Source organism: Hemitrygon akajei, chromosome 7 (genome assembly GCF_048418815.1).
Source record: "Hemitrygon akajei chromosome 7, sHemAka1.3, whole genome shotgun sequence".
Classification (NCBI taxonomy): domain Eukaryota; kingdom Metazoa; phylum Chordata; class Chondrichthyes; order Myliobatiformes; family Dasyatidae; genus Hemitrygon; species Hemitrygon akajei.
The window spans coordinates 43161008-43182283 of NC_133130.1; the positions used below are offsets into that span (position 1 = coordinate 43161008).

A 21276-nucleotide genomic window follows, 5' to 3' on the forward strand; every position below is an offset into this window, starting at 1 on the left:
CCTGTTGGTCCTGGCTTTTATGCTGCAGTACTGTTTCTCAGACGGTAGCAGCTGGGACAGTTTGTGGTTGCAGTGACTCAGATCTCCAATGATCCTTCGGGCCCTTTTCACACACCTGTCTTTGTAAATGTTCTGAATAGTGGGAAGTTCACATCTACAGATGCGCTGGGCTGTCCGCACCACTCTCTGCAGAGTCCTGTGATTAAGGGAGGTACAGTTCCCATAGCAGGCAATGATGCAGCCAGTCAGGATGCTCTCAATCGTGCCCCTATAGAAAGTTCTTAGATCTTGGGGTGGGGGGGCATCCCAAACTTCTTCAACCATCTGAGGTGAAAGAGGCGCTGTTGTGCTTTTTTCACCACACAACCGGTATGTACCGACCACGTGAGATCCTCGGTGATGTTTATGCCGAAGAACTTAAAGCTGTTCACTCTCTCAACCCCAGATCCATTGATGTCAATAGGGACTAGCCTGTCTCCATTCCTCCTGTAGTCCACAACCAGCTCCTTTGTTTTTGTGACTGAGGGAGAGGTTGTTTTCTTGACACCACTGTGTCAGGGTGATAACCTCTTCTCTGTAGGCTGCCTCATTATTATTTGAGATTAGGCCAATCAATGTAGTATCATCGGCAAATTTGATTAGCAGATTGGAGCTGTGGGTGGCGACACAGTCATGGGTATACAAAGAGTAAAGGAGGGAGCTTAGTGCACAACCCTGAGGGGCACCAATGTTGAGAGGCAGAGGGGCAGAGGTGAAGAAGCACTCTTACCACCTGCCGGGATGTGGAGGGCTATTGTTCTGGTGCAGGTCGATGGGAGTAGGCAGTTTAAATTGTCTATGTCATGGACTAGATGGGCTGAAGGGCATGTTTCCATGCTGCATTTCTCTGTGACTTTGACTAGTCTCCTATTTTATTTTTTAAAATTCATGTCTAAGGCTTTTGGTAGATTTGAGTTTGATCCCTTTTTGCCATTTTACTTTAATTTTAAAAAAATCATTTACATTTTCAGTTCAGAAAGCATGCAATTGAATAATCGAATAACAACAGAACAATGCTTAATAGTGATCTTAAACCTTCCTTCACAATAATATTAGAAAAGTTACACACTAACCTTTTAAAAAATCAAAGTATAAAATTTCGTATTGAAAGGAGCCAGTATCAATGATGTCTTACAAAATACTTTACAGATATTTTATGGGTAAAATTATGCCAGAACTATGCTGGGCTTTTTCTGGGTTTTTTTCCCCCTAATTTTTCTCAAGATTGTTTAGTGTCATTTCTAGTATAAAAGGGTGACGGAGAACAAAATAATTATTAATCCGGATCCGAGACAGCGCAACCCCCCCCCCCCCCCCCCCACCATGGATACAAATAGATAAGATAGTTGCTATACAATCTGAGCTGATTGTATGTTTATAAAGTGACGCCGGTTACACAAGGTGCCTGACGGGAAATGATAAAAGATGGGGTTACCGTACTGTGCACATATATGCAGCTAAGGTACCTAAGACTTTAACGCAGTACTGCTTTAATTTTATGTTTTGCACTGTACTGCTGCAAAACACAAATTTCATGACATACGTGAGTGATGATAAGCCAGATTCTGATATGGGTCGCCTGTGGGATGACAGTGGGAAGGGGAATCGGAGAGGGGAGGAAGTGAGAGATATTATGTAATGATCAATAAACCATCTGTTTGGACCTTGCTTGGTATCTCGGGGTTAGGTGTGCCTGCATCTAAGGACCCCCGTCCCTAGCTCCCGTTCTGTGCCGCTCGTCCCACACCCCTCCCGCGGCACTCCACCCTCGCCGTTCCCAACAGCCTTCGCTCCACGTTGACAAAATACAGTATGGTGCAAAAGTCTTTGCACCCCGTTATATATATACACACACAAGACGTTTCCACAGTACTGGGCATCCTTGTAAAGACCTTCCCTAATTCTTAAAGGAAGGCAAGCAGAAGGAGAACTGTGCCTTTAACTACATTATAGGCATCGATTAGGACATCCCAACATGTTCCAGTATTGCAAGCGGAACAGTCTCCTCCCACCACCAATACCCAATCGCGTTTTGCTCTGAGTTCCCGAGTTCACAGGCGTCATTGAAATCGATCTGAGATAGAATGCTATTCACGTATTAATTTGCGGCGCTTAATGCTCTGCTCTGGGCTTTGTAATTTCTAATCCGGTTTTTAAGATAGTAAGGAAAGACATGGCGCTGTTCTATAATGTGGACAGATGGATTGAGGAGAACAAATCAAATTTTAATCCTCCTGTTTGCAACAAACTCATGTAAGTTCTGCAGTTAAATCTTCATAGAGCAAAGACTAAAGTCCCTCCGAAAAATGCAGTAAAGACGATGCAAACACGGTTTCATAATTTTTGAACGGTTGGTTCCGAACCATGCTTGTCAACCGATTCTAAAAATCGAAAATAATTTCGTCTGGAACTGATTCCTGTCTACGTTACAGTTCCAGGCCACTGGTGATATTGCTTCTTTTTTCAAGTGAAATTCGTCAGAATTGTTAAGTTGATTTTTTTTAAGCAAATACACTAAGTTCTAGAACTGATCTAACAGTATTTAAAGTAATGACATTTGTTATAAGTGAAACTATTCTTGTTCTCAGCCTTGGCTTATTTCTGTTTTGCCGATCCTTTGTTTTACAAACTCGATTTTCTCTTATCGCAGACTAAAGTTTTGAAATGTTACTAACTGTGAATCACGTCTTCAAAATTGTTCAAGTTTTTGTTAATACTTTACTCCAAAATAATATTAACAGGCACTTTGGTCAGCTGAAAGTCATGTTTGTTGGAGGACCCAATGAAAGGAAAGATTATCATATTGAAGAAGGAGAAGAGGTAAAATGTAACTACTTGGTGGTGTGTATATATTCGGAAATATCTTTAATGTAACCGGACCATTTGGCCCAAAGGGTTTTGCTCATGTTTGTGTTGTAGACAACCATCGTCCTTTTGTATTTACCGCATCAAAGCCATTCTGTGTATCATGCTATGCCTCCAGCCATGGGATACTATTTTCTTTTAAAGGCAAAGCAACCGATTTCCTCGTGCTTGCGATTACATCAGCTCTTGTAAGTAGTTTAATTCTAGGTAAAACAACACTTACTCAGCATCAGGAACTCTGCCACAAGATTTCTGAATGGATGCTGAAGCCATGAACACTACCTCACTAACTTTTTATTTCTGTTTTTGCACTATTAATTTAACTAATACACATATTTAGTGTAATTCAGTTTTTCTCAATGTTTGTCATGTATTGCATTGTATTGCTGCTACAAAGTTAATAAATTTTGAGAAATATGCTGGTGATTCTGGATCTGAGAACTGTATGTTGAATGTATTTATTATTTAGGGTGTCTGAAGCAGCATTGTGTATTTATCTTTTCTAAGAACTTCTTAAACATTACAACCGTGATTTGTAGAGCATTTTGGACTGCGCTGTTTGATCAACAGCAAAATTCCTGTAGCTACAGGTGCTAAGCATAGCTGTTGTAATTTTGGCAGCAACCCAAAAGAGAATTCATAATACTCTCTGTCCTATAATGGTACTTGAGAAAAATGTCATCAAGCCTACTTACAAAGTCAAGAGTCAAAAGGTTGAGCATGGTGTGAATAATGTTCACTAAGTTGTGTGTATTTCACTGCAAGGAGTATTGTCGGTAAGGTTGATGAGTTTAGGGCATGAATCAGCACAGAAATTATGGCATTGTAGCTGTTAGTGAGACTTGGTTGCAGGCGAGGCAGAACCTTCTGAACAATGTTCCAGGATTGTGTTGTCTTAGACAAGATAGATCAGGAGGGATTAAAAGGGGGAAAGGTGGAATTACTTGTTAGGGAAAATGTCACAGCAGTACTCAGACGGGATAGACTGGAGGCCTTATCTACTGAGGGTGTATAGAGGAACGGAGGAATAAGAAAAGGATGAGCATGTTAATGTAACTATATTTGACCACCCAAAAGTTAGTGGGATTTAGAGGAGCAAATTTGTAGAGATAGCGGCAGTTGTAACAAAAAATAAGGTTATGGTAAGTGATTTTAACTTTCCACATATTGTCAAAAGCTGGATGAGATAGAGTTTGTCAAGCATGTTCAGAAAAGATTTCTTAATCTGTTAATAGAGATCCCAGATAGAGTGTGATGCTGGAACTCCTATTAGGGTACAAGACAGGGCAGGTGACAGAAGTGTGTGTAAGAGAACACTTTGGATCTAGTGAACATAATTATCTTGAAACTATCCTTTCTTGAAGGAGAGAAGAAATCCTTCTTCTATGGAGAAGGATAGGTCTGGTGCTTGGATAGAGATTCAAAATTGTAGAACGATCCATTTTGATGATATGAGGAAGGATCGGGCAAGTGTGGATTGGCGTAGGTTGTTTGCTGACGGCAGAGTTTCCTTGCTAATCACAAAGCATTCAAAAGTAACATTTTGAGAGTAGAGTTTGTATGTTCCTGATAGAATAAAAAGCAAGGCTGATGAGTTTAGCTTTCAAGGAATATTCAGATTCAGTTTATTGTCATTTAGAAACCACAAATGCAATGCAGTTAAAAAATGAGACAACGTTCCTCCAGAATGATATCACAAAAGCATATGACAAAACAGACTACACTAGAAAATCCACATAACGGTTGGCAATCCCTAATCCAGAGTCCGGAGAGGCTGCTGCGTATTAATATCGCGCTACCGTCTTAATGCGTTTCCCAGAAAGGAGCTCCAAATCCACCAGACAAAAACAAGACCAAAAACTAAAGCTACAAGACCTGCACAAAGCCACATAGTTACAACAGTGCAAACAATAGCATAATTGATAAAAAACAGACTATGGGCACAGTAAAAATAGTCCAAACATGTTAAAGGACTATATTGAGGCCCTGGTCAAGAAGAAAAAGGAGGTGCATAGCAGGTACAGGCAACAAGAAACAAATGAAGTACTTGAGTGTATGAAATGCAAGAAAGTATTTAAGAGGGAAATCGGGAGGGCTGAAAGAAGACATGAGGTTGCTCGCAGACAGGTTGAAGGAGAATCTCCAGGGTTTCTACAGATATATTAAGAGCAAAAGGATGACAAGGGATAAAACTGGACCTCTTAAAGGCCTGTGTGATTACTTTTGCATGGAGCTCAAAAGAAATGGGTGTGATCTTAAACAGATTTAATGTATCTGTGTTTACTGAAGAGGCAGAGTTTAGAGAACTAAGGCAAAACAGCAGTGAGGTCATCGACCATGTATGGATTACAGAAGAGGAGGTGATTGCTGTCTTGAGGCAAATGAGGATAGATAAGTGTCCAAGGTATAACAAGATCCCCTCAGACCTTGTAGGAGACTAGTGCAGAAATTGCAAGAAATCGATGGTGGAAGAAGGGAAGCCCCTTTGTTTAAAAAAGGAAGACATCTCCTTTGTCCTGGAATGAAAAGTTTCATCCTGAGAGCAGATGCAGAGGAGACGGAGGAATTGAGAGAAAGGGATAGCATTTTTGCAAGAGACAGGGTGGGAAGATGAATAGTCCAGGTAGCTGAGAGAGTCTGTAGGCTTATAGTAGATAAATAAAGGGGCTTCCCTTCTTCCACCATCAATTGTGCTCTCAAACGTATCTCTCCCATTTCCCGCACATCTGCCCTCTCCCCATCCGCCCACCACCCCACTCGGGATAGGGTTCCCCTTGTCCTTACCTACCACCCCACCAGCCTCCAGGTCCAACGTATAATTCTCCGTAACTTCCGTCACCTCCAACGGGATCCCACTACCAAGCACATTTTTCCCTCCCTGCCTCTTTCTGCAGGGATCGCTCCCTACGCGACTCCCTTGTCCACTCATTCCCCCTCCATCCCTTCCCACCGATCTCCCTCCTGGCACTTATCCTTGTAAGCGAAACAAGTGCTACACCTGCCCTCACACTTCCTCCCTCACCACCATTCAGGGCCCCAGACAGTCCTTCCAGGTGAGGCAACACTTCACATGTGAGTCGGCTGGTGTGATATACTGTGTCCAGTGCTCCCGGTATGGCCTTTTATATATTGGTGAGACCCAACGCAGACTGGGAGACCATTTCGCTTAACACCTACGCTCAGTCCGCCAGAGAAAGCAGGATCTCCCAGTGGCCACATATTTTAATTCCACGTCCCATTCCCATTCTGATATGTCTATCCATGGCCTCCTCTACTGTCAAGATGAATCCACACTCAGGTTGGAGAAACAACACCTGATATACCAGCTGGGTAGCCTCCAACCTGATGGCATGAACATTGACTTCTCTAACTTCTGTTAATGCCCTTCCTCCCCTTCTTAACCCATCCCTGACATATTTAGTTGTTTGTTTTTTTCTCTCTCTCTGCCCATCACCCTGCCTGTTCTCCATCTCCCTCTGGTGCTCCCCCCTCCCCCTTTCTTTCTTTCTTTCTTTCTCCTGAGGCCTCCCGTCCCATGATCCTTTCCCTTCTCCAGCTCTGTATCACTTTCGCCAATCACCTTTCCAGCTCTTAGCTTCATCCCACCCCCTCCGGTCTTCTATCATTTCACATTTTCCCCTCCCTCCCACTACTTTCAAATCTCTTAGCATCTCTCCTTTCAGTTAGTCCTGACGAAGGGTCTCGGCCCGAAACGTTGACAGTGCTTCTCCTTATAGATGCTGCCTGGCCTGCTGTGTTCCACCAGAATTTTGTGTGTGTTGTTTGAATTTCCAGCATCTGCAGATTTCCTCATGTTTGCAATTTAGATAAGTCGCTGGGCCCGAATGATATATACCCCAGGCCAAGGGAGAAAATTGCAGAGCCTCTGGTGATGACCTTTGGATCATCAATAGGGATGGGAGAAGTACCAGAGGATTGGAGGTTTGCAAATGTTGTATCCTTGCTCAAGAAAGGGAGTAGAGATAACCCAGTAAATTCTAGACCAGTGAGTCTTATTTCAGTGGTGGGCAAGTTGTTGGAGAAGGTTCTGAGTGGCAGGATTTAGGAGCATTTGGAGAGACATAATCTGATTAGGGATAGTCAGCATGGCTTTGTAAAGGGCAGGTCATGCCTTACAAACCTCATTGAATTCTTTGAGGATGTAACAAAACACACCTATGAAGATAGAGCAGTGGATGTAGTGTGTATAGATTTCAGTAAGGCATTTGATAAACTTCCCCAGGCAAGGCTCATTCAGAGTGTAAGGAGGCATAAGATCCAAGGACCTGATAGAGGTGTATAAGATGAGAGGCATCGATCGTGTGGATAGCCAGAGGCTTTTTTCCCAGGGCTGAAATACCTAACACGAGGGGGCATAGTTTTAAGGTGCTTGGAAGTAGGTACAGAGTGGATGTCAGGGGTAAGTTTTTCACACTGAGAGTGGTGGGTGTGTGGAATGCACTGCCGGTGACAGTGGTGGAGGTGGATACAATAAGGTCATTTAAAAGACTCTTAGATAGTTGCATGGAGCTTAGAAAAATAGAGGGCTATGCAGTAGGGAGTTTCTAGAGTCCCAAAACATGGTCGACAAAACATTGTGGGCCAAAGGGCCTGTAATATGCTGTAGATTTCTAGAAAAAAGACTCCTGTTCCCCCATTTTTCCCAGTGCTGGGATGATCTTTCCCTTGACAGGGTTGCCTTATGTGGAGATTGAGAGTTATTGCACCATCCAAGGCTTTTGGTAGATTTGAGTTTGAACCCTTTGCCATTTTACTTTAATTTTTAAAAAATGTTCATTTACATTTTCACTTCTGAAAGTATTCATTGAATTCCTGTAAAGATTGAAATGTTATGAGAGATAATCTCAGAAACCTATGTTTTACAATGTAAATCTCTTAACACAATCAAATTAATAGCTCTTTTTCAAACCATTCAATGCTTCAATATCTCCCATGTGCCTTGTTGACCACTTTTGAATGTTGTGTTAAAGGTGTTTTTTTGCAGAATGGTAGACAAATTTTACACAAATTTTACTGTTTCTGTCTTTATTTGAAGTTCAGTGTTCCATTAGACATGTGACTTGCTATTCCAAAGTTCAAAGTCCAAGGTAAAATTTATTATCAGAGTCCATCCTTGTCACCACATACAACCCTGAGATTCTTTTTCCTGTGGGCAGACTTAGCAAATATATAGAACAGTAACTGTAAACAAGATCAATAACAACAAATTGTACAAAAGCAAATATAACTAAGTAGCAATAAATAACTAGCATGGAGGAGCTTTGTAAGTTTTGTATCTTCTGGAGTTCTTTCATATTTTCCGATACACCTGTAGAGAAGTGTTATCCATTCCTTTCCCATGTCCATTAATTTATATTGACCTGTAATTATTTTTTCATCTGCTGTTGATTTGTGCAATTTATTCTATCATACTTTGAGCTTCCATTCTGCCAATATTTTGTTCTGAAAAGTTTCTGAGGCATAACTAGTCGTCTAAAAAGAAAGACGTGGCTCAACTCTGAGCCGTAAGATAATCCTTGAAGTACTTTGCTCAGTTAACATGAATTCCTCCTCAAAGTACTTTTTCTTCCAGTTAGTTTGTTATCCTTGTCCACTTTTATCTTGAATCTACACTATTGAGATAAACAAGTAGCCTTTCATGAAACTAAGATTCTTTTCTCTTGCAAGTTCATGATCCAGTCTGTTTTCCTTTGTTTTCTAGTTGTTTTACCAGTGGAAAGGTGACATGTGCCTGAAGATTATAGAAAAAGGAAAGCATAAAGATGTACACATTCGAGAAGGAGAGGTCAGTGGAGCCTTAAAGATGTCAGAGTTAACAAAACTCTCAAGTATATTTATTGAAATTTCCAGCAGAGATTTTTTTTAAACTTGGCACTTACGGTAACATCTATATTTGGTATCTCATTTCCTGTTGTTCTGAACAAAGGTAGGGGGGTTCGATATTAACTGTAATGAACACACTTGCACTGTCCACTCCCAGCCAGCACCACCACTGCTTCTGTCATTCCGTCTCTCTTGGCACCACATTTATTCTCTCCAACTCCTTGCTACTTTCTGCAGCTTAAAACATTCCCATTTCCTGAATTCTTCTAATTAAAAAGTCAGCTAGCTTAATTATAACTCTGTTCCACCCTCCATTAGATTTTGGGTCGATATATCTTATGGCTTGGGGAATGAGGAACCAGATATTGCAGTCTCAAAGTATTCATTACATTGCATCGTGCTTTCGGGACCACTATGACAGATTTTTTTTGTTCATTTAGGTTGTAGGCAATCTTATATACCCAATGTTCTGGGATCTCAGTTACTGCGTAGATCTGAGATGATGATCAATAGATTTATTTATTCAAGGGACGTGAGCTTTGCAGGCTGAGCCATGACTTAATTGCCCATCCACAGTTGCCCTTGAGAAGGTAATGGTGAGTGATGTTCATGAACTGTTACAGCATTGTTGGTAAACCCACCGCTCAAGGGTTGCAAAGGGCCGAGTTCAGCATTTACCCAGCAATGGTGAAGGATAGCAATAGATTTCTGGAGGGCAGCTCTTGCTGCCCTTGCCCTTCTAGCTGGTAGAGGTAATAGGTTTGATAAGCATTCTTGGTGAGTGCTTGCAGTCCATCCTGTAGGTAGTATAGACAGCTATTGCTGTGCATCAGTGGTGGAGTAAGTGTATGCTTGTGAGGATGATGTCTCAAGTGAGCTGCTATGATGTTGAGCTTCCTGAGTGTTACTGAAGCTCTGCTCCTCCCAGTGAATCACCTTGCTGACGTGAGCCTTGTAGATGATCGGCAGGATTTGGAGATGAATTACTCACTGCAGGATTCCTATTCACTGCCCTGCTCTTATAGCCAAATTGTGCACATAGTAGCTCCAGTTTAGTGTATTTTCATATATTAAAGAAAATTGAGGAATATTAATTTTACGTAAGGAAGTTATGCTGTGGTGAAAGATTATTAAAGATTGGTATAGAATAGTATGACAGGCACAAGACCGAATGGCTTACTCTTTTACTACTTGTGCTTTTGTACTGAAAACATCTGGAAAAGAGTTGAAGGTTGTGGTGAACTAGATATACCTGTCTGACTGCTCCTGTGGCTCCTCCCAAGACCCTGCTGACTACCCCTGTGGCTCCTCCCACAGACCCCTGTATAAAGGCGACTGTGGCCTGCTGCTCTCCCTCATTTCCCCAGGATGTAGTGTTGTTCTTCAGTCAATAAAAGCCGATATCTCACTTCCTAAGTCTCGGCGTGAGTTATTGATGGTGCATCAATTTTATTGACTGAAAGTTACAACATGGAAACCGCTTTACGCCCAGAACGCCTAGACTTGGACCCCCGAGACCCTGGAGCAGCTCTTGCTTTTGAACACTGGCTGGTGTGCTTCCAATCGTACTTAGAGGAGGTTCGTGCCACCGACTCGGCTGTAAGGCACAAACTTCTCTTCTCGAGGGTCGCCCCAAAAGTTTATTCGTTCATCAGGGACATATCCACCTACGAGAAGGCGCTTGCCGCCCTCCAAAGACAGTACCTGCGGCCAGTAAATCCAGTTTATGCACGGCACCGCTTGGCAACGCGAAAACAGCGGCCTACGGAGTCGACTGCTGAATTTTTCCGCGAGTTACTGACCCTAGCGCGGGACTGTGACTGCAAAGCGCTCACAGCGGAACAGCATAAGGAACTCTTGGTCCGAGACGCTTTTGTGACTGGGGTTCGGTCAGTGTGTATCCGCCAGCGGCTGCTGGAAAAAGCTGATCTTACCTTACGCTCCGCGATAGAGACGGCCGATTCGATAGAGGCTGCGCAACTGTACGCCGAAGAAGTCCAACCGAGCCATTCCCCGGTTCCGAGCGAATTCACCAACGCCGCTGCCAGTCGCGGTATCTCAAACCCCACGAATTCGCCAGGTACGAAACTCTGTTACTTTTGTGGGCTTCGGAAACATGCCCGGGTAAGCTGTCCGGCGCGCGAAGCGACGTGTTCCAGCTGTGGGAAGAAGGGCCATTTCGCCAAGGTCTGTAAATCTAAACCGCGCCCGGGGTCGAGCAGCGCCGCGTCTGAGACCTGGGGGCCGCCATTTTGCATGACCGGATGTGGACAACCATCTTTGCCGACGTCACCAGGCCCCGCCCCCGACTCGCCATCTTGCATGACCGGATGTGGACAACCATCTTTGCCGGCGTCACCAGGCCCCGCCCCTACCTACCCGTGTGCGACCTGGGAGCCGCCATCTTGCATGCCCGGATGTGAGCGGCCATCTTTGCCGGCGTCACCAGGCCCCGCCCCCGACACGCCCCGTTCAACGCTGGCTTCCGTGACCCTCGATCAAAGCGCTCCGCACCAGCTCGCAAGGTCGATGATGGACATCCTGGTGGAGGGGCACAGGACTAGCTGCCTGTTTGACACGGGCAGCACTGAGAGTTTTATTGACCCGGCCACAGTGAAACGCTGCGGACTCGTGACACGGCCGGTCCGTCAGAAGATCACCTTGGCTTCAGGGTCGCATTCCACAGACATCGGGGGGGGGGGGGGTTGTGTAGCGACATTGGTGGTGTAGGGCACAGAATATCGGAACTTTGCGTTCCTGGTCATGCCTCAACTGTGCGCACCTGTGCTATTGGGGCTGGACTTCCAGAGCCATCTCGAAAGTGTGACTATGGCATATGACGGGCCCCACCCACCACTCACTGTCAGGAATCCTCAGTTTGGTGGGACTTCGCCATATACTCCGTTACCACACGCACATACACCCCGAACCCCACATCCCGCCCAGCACCATGTCGATAGCTGTGCTGCTGACACTATTTGCAACCTCTCCACCCTCAAGATCCCTCCCCCATCGCTGTTCACCAACCTGACCCCCGACTGTAAACCTGTGGCAACTAAAAGTAGGAGGTACAGTGCGGGGGACAGGGCCTTTATTCATTCAGAGGTGCAGCGGCTGCTCAGGGAGGGGATCATTGAGCCAAGCACAAGCCCATGGCGGTCCCAGGTGGTCGTTGTTCGGACTGGGCAGAAAAATAGGATGGTTGTGGACTACAGCCAGACCATCAATAGATTCACGCAGCTTGACGCGTACCCCCTACCCCGCATCGCGGATATGGTCAACCAGATAGCTCAGTACAAGGTGTACTCGACAATTGATCTGAAATCCGCTTATCACCAGCTCCCCATCCGCCCAGAGGACCGCCCCTACACCGCCTTCGAGGCGGGTGGCAGGCTCTATCACTTTCTGCGCGTCCCGTTTGGTGTCACAAATGGGGTCTCGGTCTTCCAGAGGGAGATGGACCGGATGGTGGACCAGTACAAACTGACGGCCACATTTCCCTATCTAGATAACATCACCATCTGTGGTCGCGACTGGTCGGACCATGACGCCAACCTCCAACGTTTTTTCCAGGTGGCCGATGCTTTGAACCTGACTTATAACAAGGACAAGTGTGTGTTCAGAACCACACGACTCGCTATCCTTGGGTATGTCGTGGAGAACGGGGTCATTGGCCCTGACCCCGACCGTATGCGCCCCCTGTTAGAACTCCCTCTTCCCACTACTCTCAAGGCCCTCCGGCGGTGCCTGGGTTTTTTTTCCTATTACGCCCAATGGGTTCCCCATTACGCAGACAAGGCCCGCCCCCTGGTCAAGTCTACCATCTTTCCCCTCTCTGCCGAGGCCCGCGCGGCCTTCAGCTGCATTAAAGGGGATATTGCCAAAGCAACGATGCATGCGGTAGACGAGACCATTCCCTTCCAAGTAGAGAGTGACGCCTCTGACGTCGCGCTGGCTGCTACCCTCAATCAGGAAGGCAGGCCAGTGGCGTTTTTTTCCCGTACCCTTCAAGGCTCTGAACTTCGGCACTCCACGGTGGAGAAAGAAGCCCAAGCCATAGTGGAAGCTATTCGGCACTGGAGGCACTATCTCGCCGGCAGAAGGTTCACCTTGCTGACCGACCAGCGCTCGGTTGCGTTCATGTTCAGCAGCCAACAGCGGGGCAAAATCAAAAATGATAAAATTTTGCGATGGAGAATAGAACTCTCCACCTATACTTACGATATCCTGTACCGGCCTGGCAGGCTCAATGAACCGTCTGATGCCCTATCCCGGGGACCGTGTGCTAGTGCCCAGCTCGACCAGCTGTATGCCCTTCATGCCCAACTTTGCCACCCGGGGGTCACCCGGTTTTATCACTTCATTAAAGCCCGGAACCTGCCGTACTCCCTGGAGGACATCAGGACGATGACCAGGGACTGCCAGATCTGCGCTGAGTGCAAACCGCACTTCTACCGTCCTGACACTGCGCAGCTTGTCAAGGCCACCCGCCCTTTTGAGCGACTGAGTATTGACTTTAAGGGCCCCCTTCCCTCCACCGACCGCAATGTCTACTTTCTCAGTATTATTGACGAGTACTCGCGATTCCCCTTTGCCGTTCCCTGCCCCGACACTACTACCACGTCGGTCATAAAAGTCCTGCGCCAGCTCTTCACACTGTTCGGATATCCCTGCTATGTCCACAGTGATAGAGGGTCCTCCTTTATGAGTGACGAGTTGCGCCGGTTCCTGCTTGCTAGGGGCATAGCTACTAGTCGCACCACGAGTTATAATCCCCGGGGGAATGGCCAGGTGGAGAGGGAGAATGCCACGGTGTGGAAGGCCATACTTTTAGCCCTTAAGTCACAAGGGTTGCCGGTCTCCCGATGGCAGGAGGTCCTCCCTGAGGCACTCCACTCTATCCGCTCCCTGTTGTGTACGTCCACTAATGCCACCCCTCACGAACGCTTATTCTCTTTTCCCAGGAAGTCTGTCACTGGGACCACCCTGCCAGTTTGGCTGACGTCCCCGGGGCCAGTGCTGCTGCGTAAACATGCGAGGAGTAATAAGTACTCACCACTGGTCGAGAAGGTTCACCTCCTGCATGCTAATCCCCAGTATGCCTACGTGGTCTTGCCTGATGGGCGGGAGGACACGGTCTCTGTCCGCGACCTGGCGCCCGCCGGAGCAGCAGACCACTACCCCGAGCACTCCACGGTAACTTTGCACCCTGTACCCGAAGTGACTCCGCGCGCACCGTGCCCCACACAGACTCCGTATGCGTCTGTTCCAGGGCCCTCGCTCACATGCGAGGGATCCCTGACACCTCCTGTTGGGACAGAATTAACCCACTCTCCGCCTTCGGAGCACACACCACCTCCGGCACCTGTGCCGTCATCACCTCCGGCTCCTGTGCAATTGCAGCCGGAGCTCCGTAGATCGCAGCGAACGATTCGACCACCTGATCGACTTAACCTGTAAATATACTTGGGAATTTTTTTTAAACAAAGGAGGGGTGAATGTGGTGAACTAGATATACCTGTCTGACTGCTCCTGTGGCTCCTCCCAAGACCCTGCTGACTACCCCTGTGGCTCCTCCCACAGACCCCTGTATAAAGGCGACTGTGGCCTGCTGCTCTCCCTCATTTCCCCAGGATGTAGTGTTGTTCTTCAGTCAATAAAAGCCGATATCTCACTTCCTAAGTCTCGGCGTGAGTTATTGATGGTGCATCAAAGGTACATACAGCACTCAGCTGAGGCTGCATTGGATTGTAGAGTCAAGGTATTAGTTTGATATAATCTGCCAGTGAGTGCAAACATGTTTTATTCAATTTCATTGAAACTGACTGACTGGGTGTAAGAAGTAACGTAGTTACTGGTACTAAAGACAAATTGATGAGGCTGGACAGTGAAGGAAGTTGCAACACACTAGATGTTACGTGCATGGTTTTGTTTCTTTTTTTTGTAAGTTTCTGGAATAATTATGAACTTCAAACAAAGAACTTTCATCTGTAGATGACATTTTGATGAAGGGTCTCGATCCAAAGCGTTGACTGTTTACTCTTGTCCAGAGAATTTGCCTGGCCTGCTGAGTTCCTTCAGCATTTTGTGTGTTACTGACATTTTATAATTTGCTTTGCAGAAAATAATGTCATAAATTGGAAATGAGAACATCATGCTTAACAGTTTATATGTATTACATAGGCAGAAGGTTAGAGGGAGGTGGATGGTAAAAGATATGCTGGAACTTTATCAATCCAGTGAAATATCCCAATGGAAGGACCAAGGGAGGCCAGGAGATTAATTGAAAAAATGCTTTGATCATTGAGCTCTTAAATCCAGAATGTCAAATAAGTTTTCTTTATTCCCTATCCCTCCAAACCCATTATCCAATTCAGATGTTTTTGTTGCCAGCAAGAATTCCCCATTCTCCACAGCGTCAGGCAAACACAGTTGGGCTGGTTTTTGAAAGGACTAGACTTGAAACAGAACTGGATGCCCTCAGGTAAAGTAGGAACTGCAAAATTCAAAATGCTTTGTGTCTCAGCTTTTTGTTTTAGCTAAGGCGGGGTCCCCAAACTGGGGTCCATAGACCCCATGCTTAATGGTATTGGTCCATGGCATAAAAACAGTTGGGAACCCCTTACCTAAGGTAAGAGTGACTGTAGAGGTTATGCTAAATAACCGACATTGCCTCTTATGAAAATTGACTAATTTCCCAAGATCTTTTCATATACTGTTAAAAGAGTTTTATGTCAATTTATTTGAAATGATTTCTAATTTTTGAACCATTGTCTTGAGATTTAAGCACGACTCAATGTTATTACTCCCGGCCACTAGATTGGCGATAATAAAATATAGATAGATATCTACTTAATTGATCTCAAAGGAAATTACAGTATCACAGTAGCATTAAAAGTGCACAGATATACAAATATGAGAAAAGAAGTAAGAAAGAATTTTAAAAAAAGATATGTCAAACAGTTTGACGGGGGTGGGGGGGGGGGGTCATCACTTCTCTGGCTATAGGTTGACTCATTATAGAGCTTAATTGCCGAGGATGAGAATGACCTTGTATAGCGCTCTTTGGAGCAGCACAGTTATCTTAGTCTATTACTAAAAGTACTCCTCTATTCAACCACAGTGGCATGCAGAGCGGGGGAATTGTGTTCCAGAATTATCAGGATTTTCCGTAGAGTCCTTTGTTTTCCCACAGCCTCCAGTGTGTCCAGTTTGACTCCTATAACAGAGCCAGCCTTTCATTTCATTTTAAAATCTTTTTATTAATTATTATTGAATATTAACAAAAAAAGATACATTAAGTCAATATGTCATTATGTACAATAAGGAATTAAATTAACAAATAACTGATTAACAAAGCTAAGCGATATATCAATAATAAGAAGAAAAAAATAAAGTGTTAAGAATAATTTTTTAATGAAAAAGAAGGGGAAAAAAGAACCACTACTAACTTTAAAAAAAAAAGCCCCTACTAAAAAACCCATTGAGAACAACACCGGAGCTATACATCATACAAGCTTCCATTTTTAAAAAAAAACATCCTTTCAAATCAGTTTACTGAGCCTGTTGGCATCACCCGTGTTGATAATGCCTTTGCCCCAGCACACTACCGCATTGCAGATTGTACTGGTGACAACAGACTGGAGAACATGTGAAGGAGAGGCCTGCACACTCCAAAGGAACGCAGTTCCCTCAGGAAGTAGAGGCAACTCTGGCCCTTCTTGTACACGGCCTCTCAAATCTTTCATCCAGGTGCATCCCCAGGTGCTTAGAGGTCCTCACCACATCCATGTCCTCACCATCAATGGAAACAGTGAGCAGTGCAGGCTTAGTCTTGCTAAAATCAATCACCATCTCCTTTGTCTTACTGATGTTACGCTGCAGATGATTCAGTTTGCACCATTTGACAAAGTACACCGCCAGAGCCCTGTGTTCATCATCACATTCTCCCTTTATGCACCCAACTGTCGCTAAGTCATCAGAGAATTTCTGCCGATGACGTGACTCGGTGTTGTATCTGAAGTATCAAAACTGTTACATGTCCATAAATTTTCCATCTTGTTGTAATTGGAAGAACCTCTGTGTACCACCCAGTCACCAGTCATTGAACCTTCCAGAGCATGAGTTCGAAGTTCAGAGGGAGATGGACAAGATTTATCTCCTGATTTTAATCATTTGAAAAACTGAAAGAGGCTAGACAGTGGGAAGGAGGAAAAAAAAAGTTTGCAAGTGAAAGGAAGCTAAAAAAGGAGACAGGCGGGGGTGGGGGTCTTCAATTCCATTCTGCTTCCAACAAGTTGGAAATGATTTGGGCACTATGGTAGTGTAGCGATTTGCGCAACACTGTTACAACTCAGGAAATTCCAAAACTCATTTGCCAGTGCCGTTCTGTAAGGAGTCTCTGTACGTCCTCCCCATGGAATACATGGATTTTCCCCAGGTGCTCCTGTATCTTCCCACAGTCCAAAGATGTGCCGGGTAGGTTAATTGGTCATTGCATGTGGTCCTATGATTAGATTAGGACGAATCAGGGTTGTGGGTTTCCAGGGCGACATGGCTTGGAAGGGCCAGAATGGCCTCCTCCATGCTGTGTTGCTAAATAAATAAATAACTTTGACTGGAGGGTGTATCTTGTCCAGCCTCTTGCCAAGATAGAGTTGAAATACTACAACTTTATTCAGTTTTTCCTGTGAAATCAAGTCACAATATAAGAAAATTGAGCAAACTACCATGAAGTAAGTTTGATCGATTGTGAGAACTATGTTTGTTTTTACTCTTTATAAATTTCGGACACTGAAAAACTTCCATTTTTGATGTCTGGCAATGAAAGACATGGTTCTAATAATTAGAAACTCTGAACAATTCACACCACAGATAAGCCAACATTTGCTTCTGAGCAGCATTTACCAGCTCAGTAGCATTGAGAAGTTGTACGTATGCCAGCTTTGAGTCAGCCTGGAGATAAGTTGTGTTCCTGGTTCATCCCCCATTCTAGTGGTTAAGAATCATCTGCTGTGATGTGGGTGGGCTTAGGGCATCAATGCTGATGCAGTTTTAACTTGTTTGTGGAAAAGTACAAATGAAGAATGTCTAATAATGATAATTCTTTTGACAGATATTATGTAGGAAATTCTACTGATGTCCTGTTTGAGAAATGGTTCTACTGTAATGATCTGGGTACCCAACTGGCACCGATAATAAGAGAGTAAGAGTTCTATGATTTTTGTTTTTCGGATTTAGGAGTGAAATGTACTGCTGGTATTTTCTGTTACTACTCTTAATGATGAAACTTTTGCTGAGTTGGCATGTAACTATCGCCTTTTTCTTTAAAACCTAACATTTTATTTAACACATTTTTTAATTTCAAAATGTGAATACTGATTTGTCTCAACTTTACAGATATCACTGAATAAGAGTGCTTGAATTTATTCAAGTGGACCCTTCCCACTGTGAACTTTTTTGTTTGCTGATAACAGCAGTAATTCAGCTGCAGCATATCTGTTGTCATTGCCCATATACAGTTGGTTATTAGTCTTTGAAATTGGAGCAAATTCTCTCTAAGATGATGCATTTTGTTGTTCACGCATTTGAGAAATGGGCAAGTAGACCCAATGGATAACTAGCTGGATACCTAGCTGCCAATTACTATTCAGCAATTTAACAAACACAGTAGTATAAATTCATGTGGCTATTCATAGTATGAGAAATATTATTCCATTTTTTCCACAGTTTGTCTAATCATCATGAGATTAATTTTTCTGTTGCATACATTCCAAGAGTGGCAAGTCCAAGACAGGTTGTAGCTTGTGCGTCTAGTGGTGATGCGATCTTTCCCTGTAACCTTTGTAGTGTCTGCTTCAAGCTTTAGTGTCTCTTTGGCATGTTGTCCTTGACATTGGAATGTATCAGCTTGCATGATGGGACTCGATAGGTGAAGTGCCCCACACACATTCTCCAGCCTTTCATTGCTTCATGCTATTCTGCAGTGTAAAGCAAAAGGTTCTGGGTCGTATTAACTAGCAAGGTTAATTTTGCTACAAAACAATTTAAAAGTGATCTTTCCATTTCAGATTTTTCAACTCTGAAGAATACAGAACTGGAAAGCCAAATCCAGGTTTGGAAAGCATGCATGATTCAAATTGAAGCTGCTAATGACATTGTGTTTGTTAATGACTTGAAGTTTGTTAAAAATTATGCTTAGCATTCAGTCATTAAAGGAAGCCAAACATCTATACACACTTTGCCTAGTTAATGCTGCTAAGTGCTGTGTGTTAACACTGGCCTCAAATTTCCCGTACTCTGAGATGATAGTTCAGTTATATGTGACAATAGAATAAATGTTATCTATCCTGTGTTCATGTTTCACTTATTTCAGACAATTTACGGAAAGAACTTCCGTTTTGTATAAATACTGTCAGTACTGTGATGGAGCCCTTCTCATTAAATGACTGGATCAGCAGCCACCGTCAGGATATTAAAATGAAGCAGGTTGTGGACATGTTTGGCGACTACTTTGAAACTCAGGTGAAAGAGTTGAATTGAACTTGTTTCTAATTAACATTCTGTACTATTTATTTGTTGAAGGGTACATACTTTCATAACTAAACTACAATATGTTAATTTACCAAATGTGTTGTTCTGACAGACAGTGGTATTTGGTTCTGGACAAAGTGAAGACAAGGAAACTGCAGAGTCTTGGATATGGCAGTTGGTGAGTAATCACTGTTACCTCTAATATTTTGCCAATGTATGTAATTTTAATCAAATTTTACTATCTTTGTATTCTTTCTTAAAGTACAGTTTATGGCAGGTAAAATGACTGCTCCAAAAGTAATGTTTCCCTGTGAACTAGAGGTCATGGGTTAAGGGTGAAAGATGAAAAGTTTAAGGGTAACGAGGGGAATCTTTTTACTCAGAGGGTTGTGAGAGTGTGGAATGAGCAGCCAGCACAAGTGGTGCATGCGAGTTCAATTTCAATGTTTAAGTGAAGTTTGGTACATGTATTTTTTTTATAAGTTTCTACACTACAACAGAAAAAACCCAAGAAAATGGAGATTTATACAGTGCAAAACAAACATGTCTAATATACAATTCATAACAATACAGAAAAAGCACTCAAAATGAAATCATATATAGTTAGTATCCTCCTGACCCTCCCACTACAAAACTCCAAGCCAACCATTACAATGTAAAGAAAAGTTAATCAAAGCTTTCATCTCCACAGAGCTGTAAATATTAAAAAAGTATAATGCCTACTACCAAAACTGTAATGAAATTCCCATCATAAAAAACCATAAAGCTTACAGGAAAACAAAAGCTGAAAGTAAGGGATTATGGTACAGAAAAAAAGAATAAACTTAATCTAAAGAGAAGTTATAAAAGTATTTAAAAAAAGGTCCTCACACCTTATGAAACTTTGTCTGAATTGAGAAGTGAATAATGAATCTTTTCAAAGTCTAAACAGGACATAATATCACTAAGACATTGAGCATGAGTGGGTGGGGCAACATCTCTCCACCTGAGAAGAACTAAGTGTCTGGCCAAAAGAGAGGCAAAAGATAGTGTTTGACACTTAGTCAGACTCAAATGCATATCTGCTTCACCCAAGCTGACAAAAAGAGCAATCAGAGGGTTAGGTTGTTCTAAATGGCAATTAAGAATATGGGATAAAGTAAAAAAAATCTCTCCAAAATTTCTCCAAACCAGGACGGGCCCAATACATATGAATAAGGGAAGCCTTGCCCCCTTTACACTTTATCACAAAAGGGACTAATATCAGGGTAGAACCACGATAATTTAGTTTTAGACATGTGAGCGCTATGTTCATCCTTGAACTGAAAAAGGCTGTGGCGAGCACATAAAGAGGTTGATTAACTGAGTTAAGAATTGAATCCCAAACCTCATCAGAGGAATATTTAAATCATGCTCCCAGGCAGTTCTGATTTTATCAAAGGGGGCACACTTCAAGGTCACTAACTTGTCACAAATAGTAGATATTAAACCTTTGCCCAATGGGTTTATACAAAAAAAACAAGTCCACAACTTTTTTTCTAGGGCATCACAGTAAAGTTTGATATTAAAGGGTTAATAAAATGTCTAATTTGAAGATATCTAAAGAAATGAGTGTTAGGTAGGTTAAACTTTGCAGACAGTTGTTCAAAAGTTGCAAAACGATTATCAATGAAATGATCTTCAAAGCGCCTAATGCCCTTTCTGTACCAATCATGAAAAGTTAAGTCTTGCATAGAAGGTCGAAAAAGATGGTTATGTAAAATAGGACTAGAAAGAGAGAAACCGTGACGACCATTATATTTTCTGAACTGAACCCATATTCTCAAAGTATGTCTAATAAGAGGATTAACAAATAGTCTAGGCAAATGACAAGTAAGTGCGGATCCAAGAAGTACAGAAATGGAAAAATCCTTGCTAGAGTTCAACTCCATTGCCACCATTTTGGGCCATCAGGCTGATTATGAAAGAAAGACCAAAAAGTAAGACAACGAATATTGGCTGCCCAGTAATATAAAC

At 43.4% G+C, this 21276-nt stretch overlaps 1 protein-coding gene across 1 annotated transcript in view; it reads left to right on the top strand.

Moving 5' to 3' along the window:
* Positions 1–2078: 2078 nt before the first annotated feature.
* haao (3-hydroxyanthranilate 3,4-dioxygenase) overlaps positions 2079–21276 on the top strand; it is a 34958-nt gene continuing 15760 nt past the window's right edge. Inside the window, exons 1-8 of the mRNA XM_073050705.1 lie at positions 2079–2292; positions 2781–2859; positions 8627–8710; positions 15126–15232; positions 17864–17953; positions 18819–18862; positions 19124–19272; positions 19394–19459. Of these exons, the coding sequence (XP_072906806.1) occupies positions 2213–2292; positions 2781–2859; positions 8627–8710; positions 15126–15232; positions 17864–17953; positions 18819–18862; positions 19124–19272; positions 19394–19459 (699 nt within the window). The 5' untranslated portion in view covers positions 2079–2212. The remainder of the gene's footprint in view (positions 2293–2780; positions 2860–8626; positions 8711–15125; positions 15233–17863; positions 17954–18818; positions 18863–19123; positions 19273–19393; positions 19460–21276) is intronic.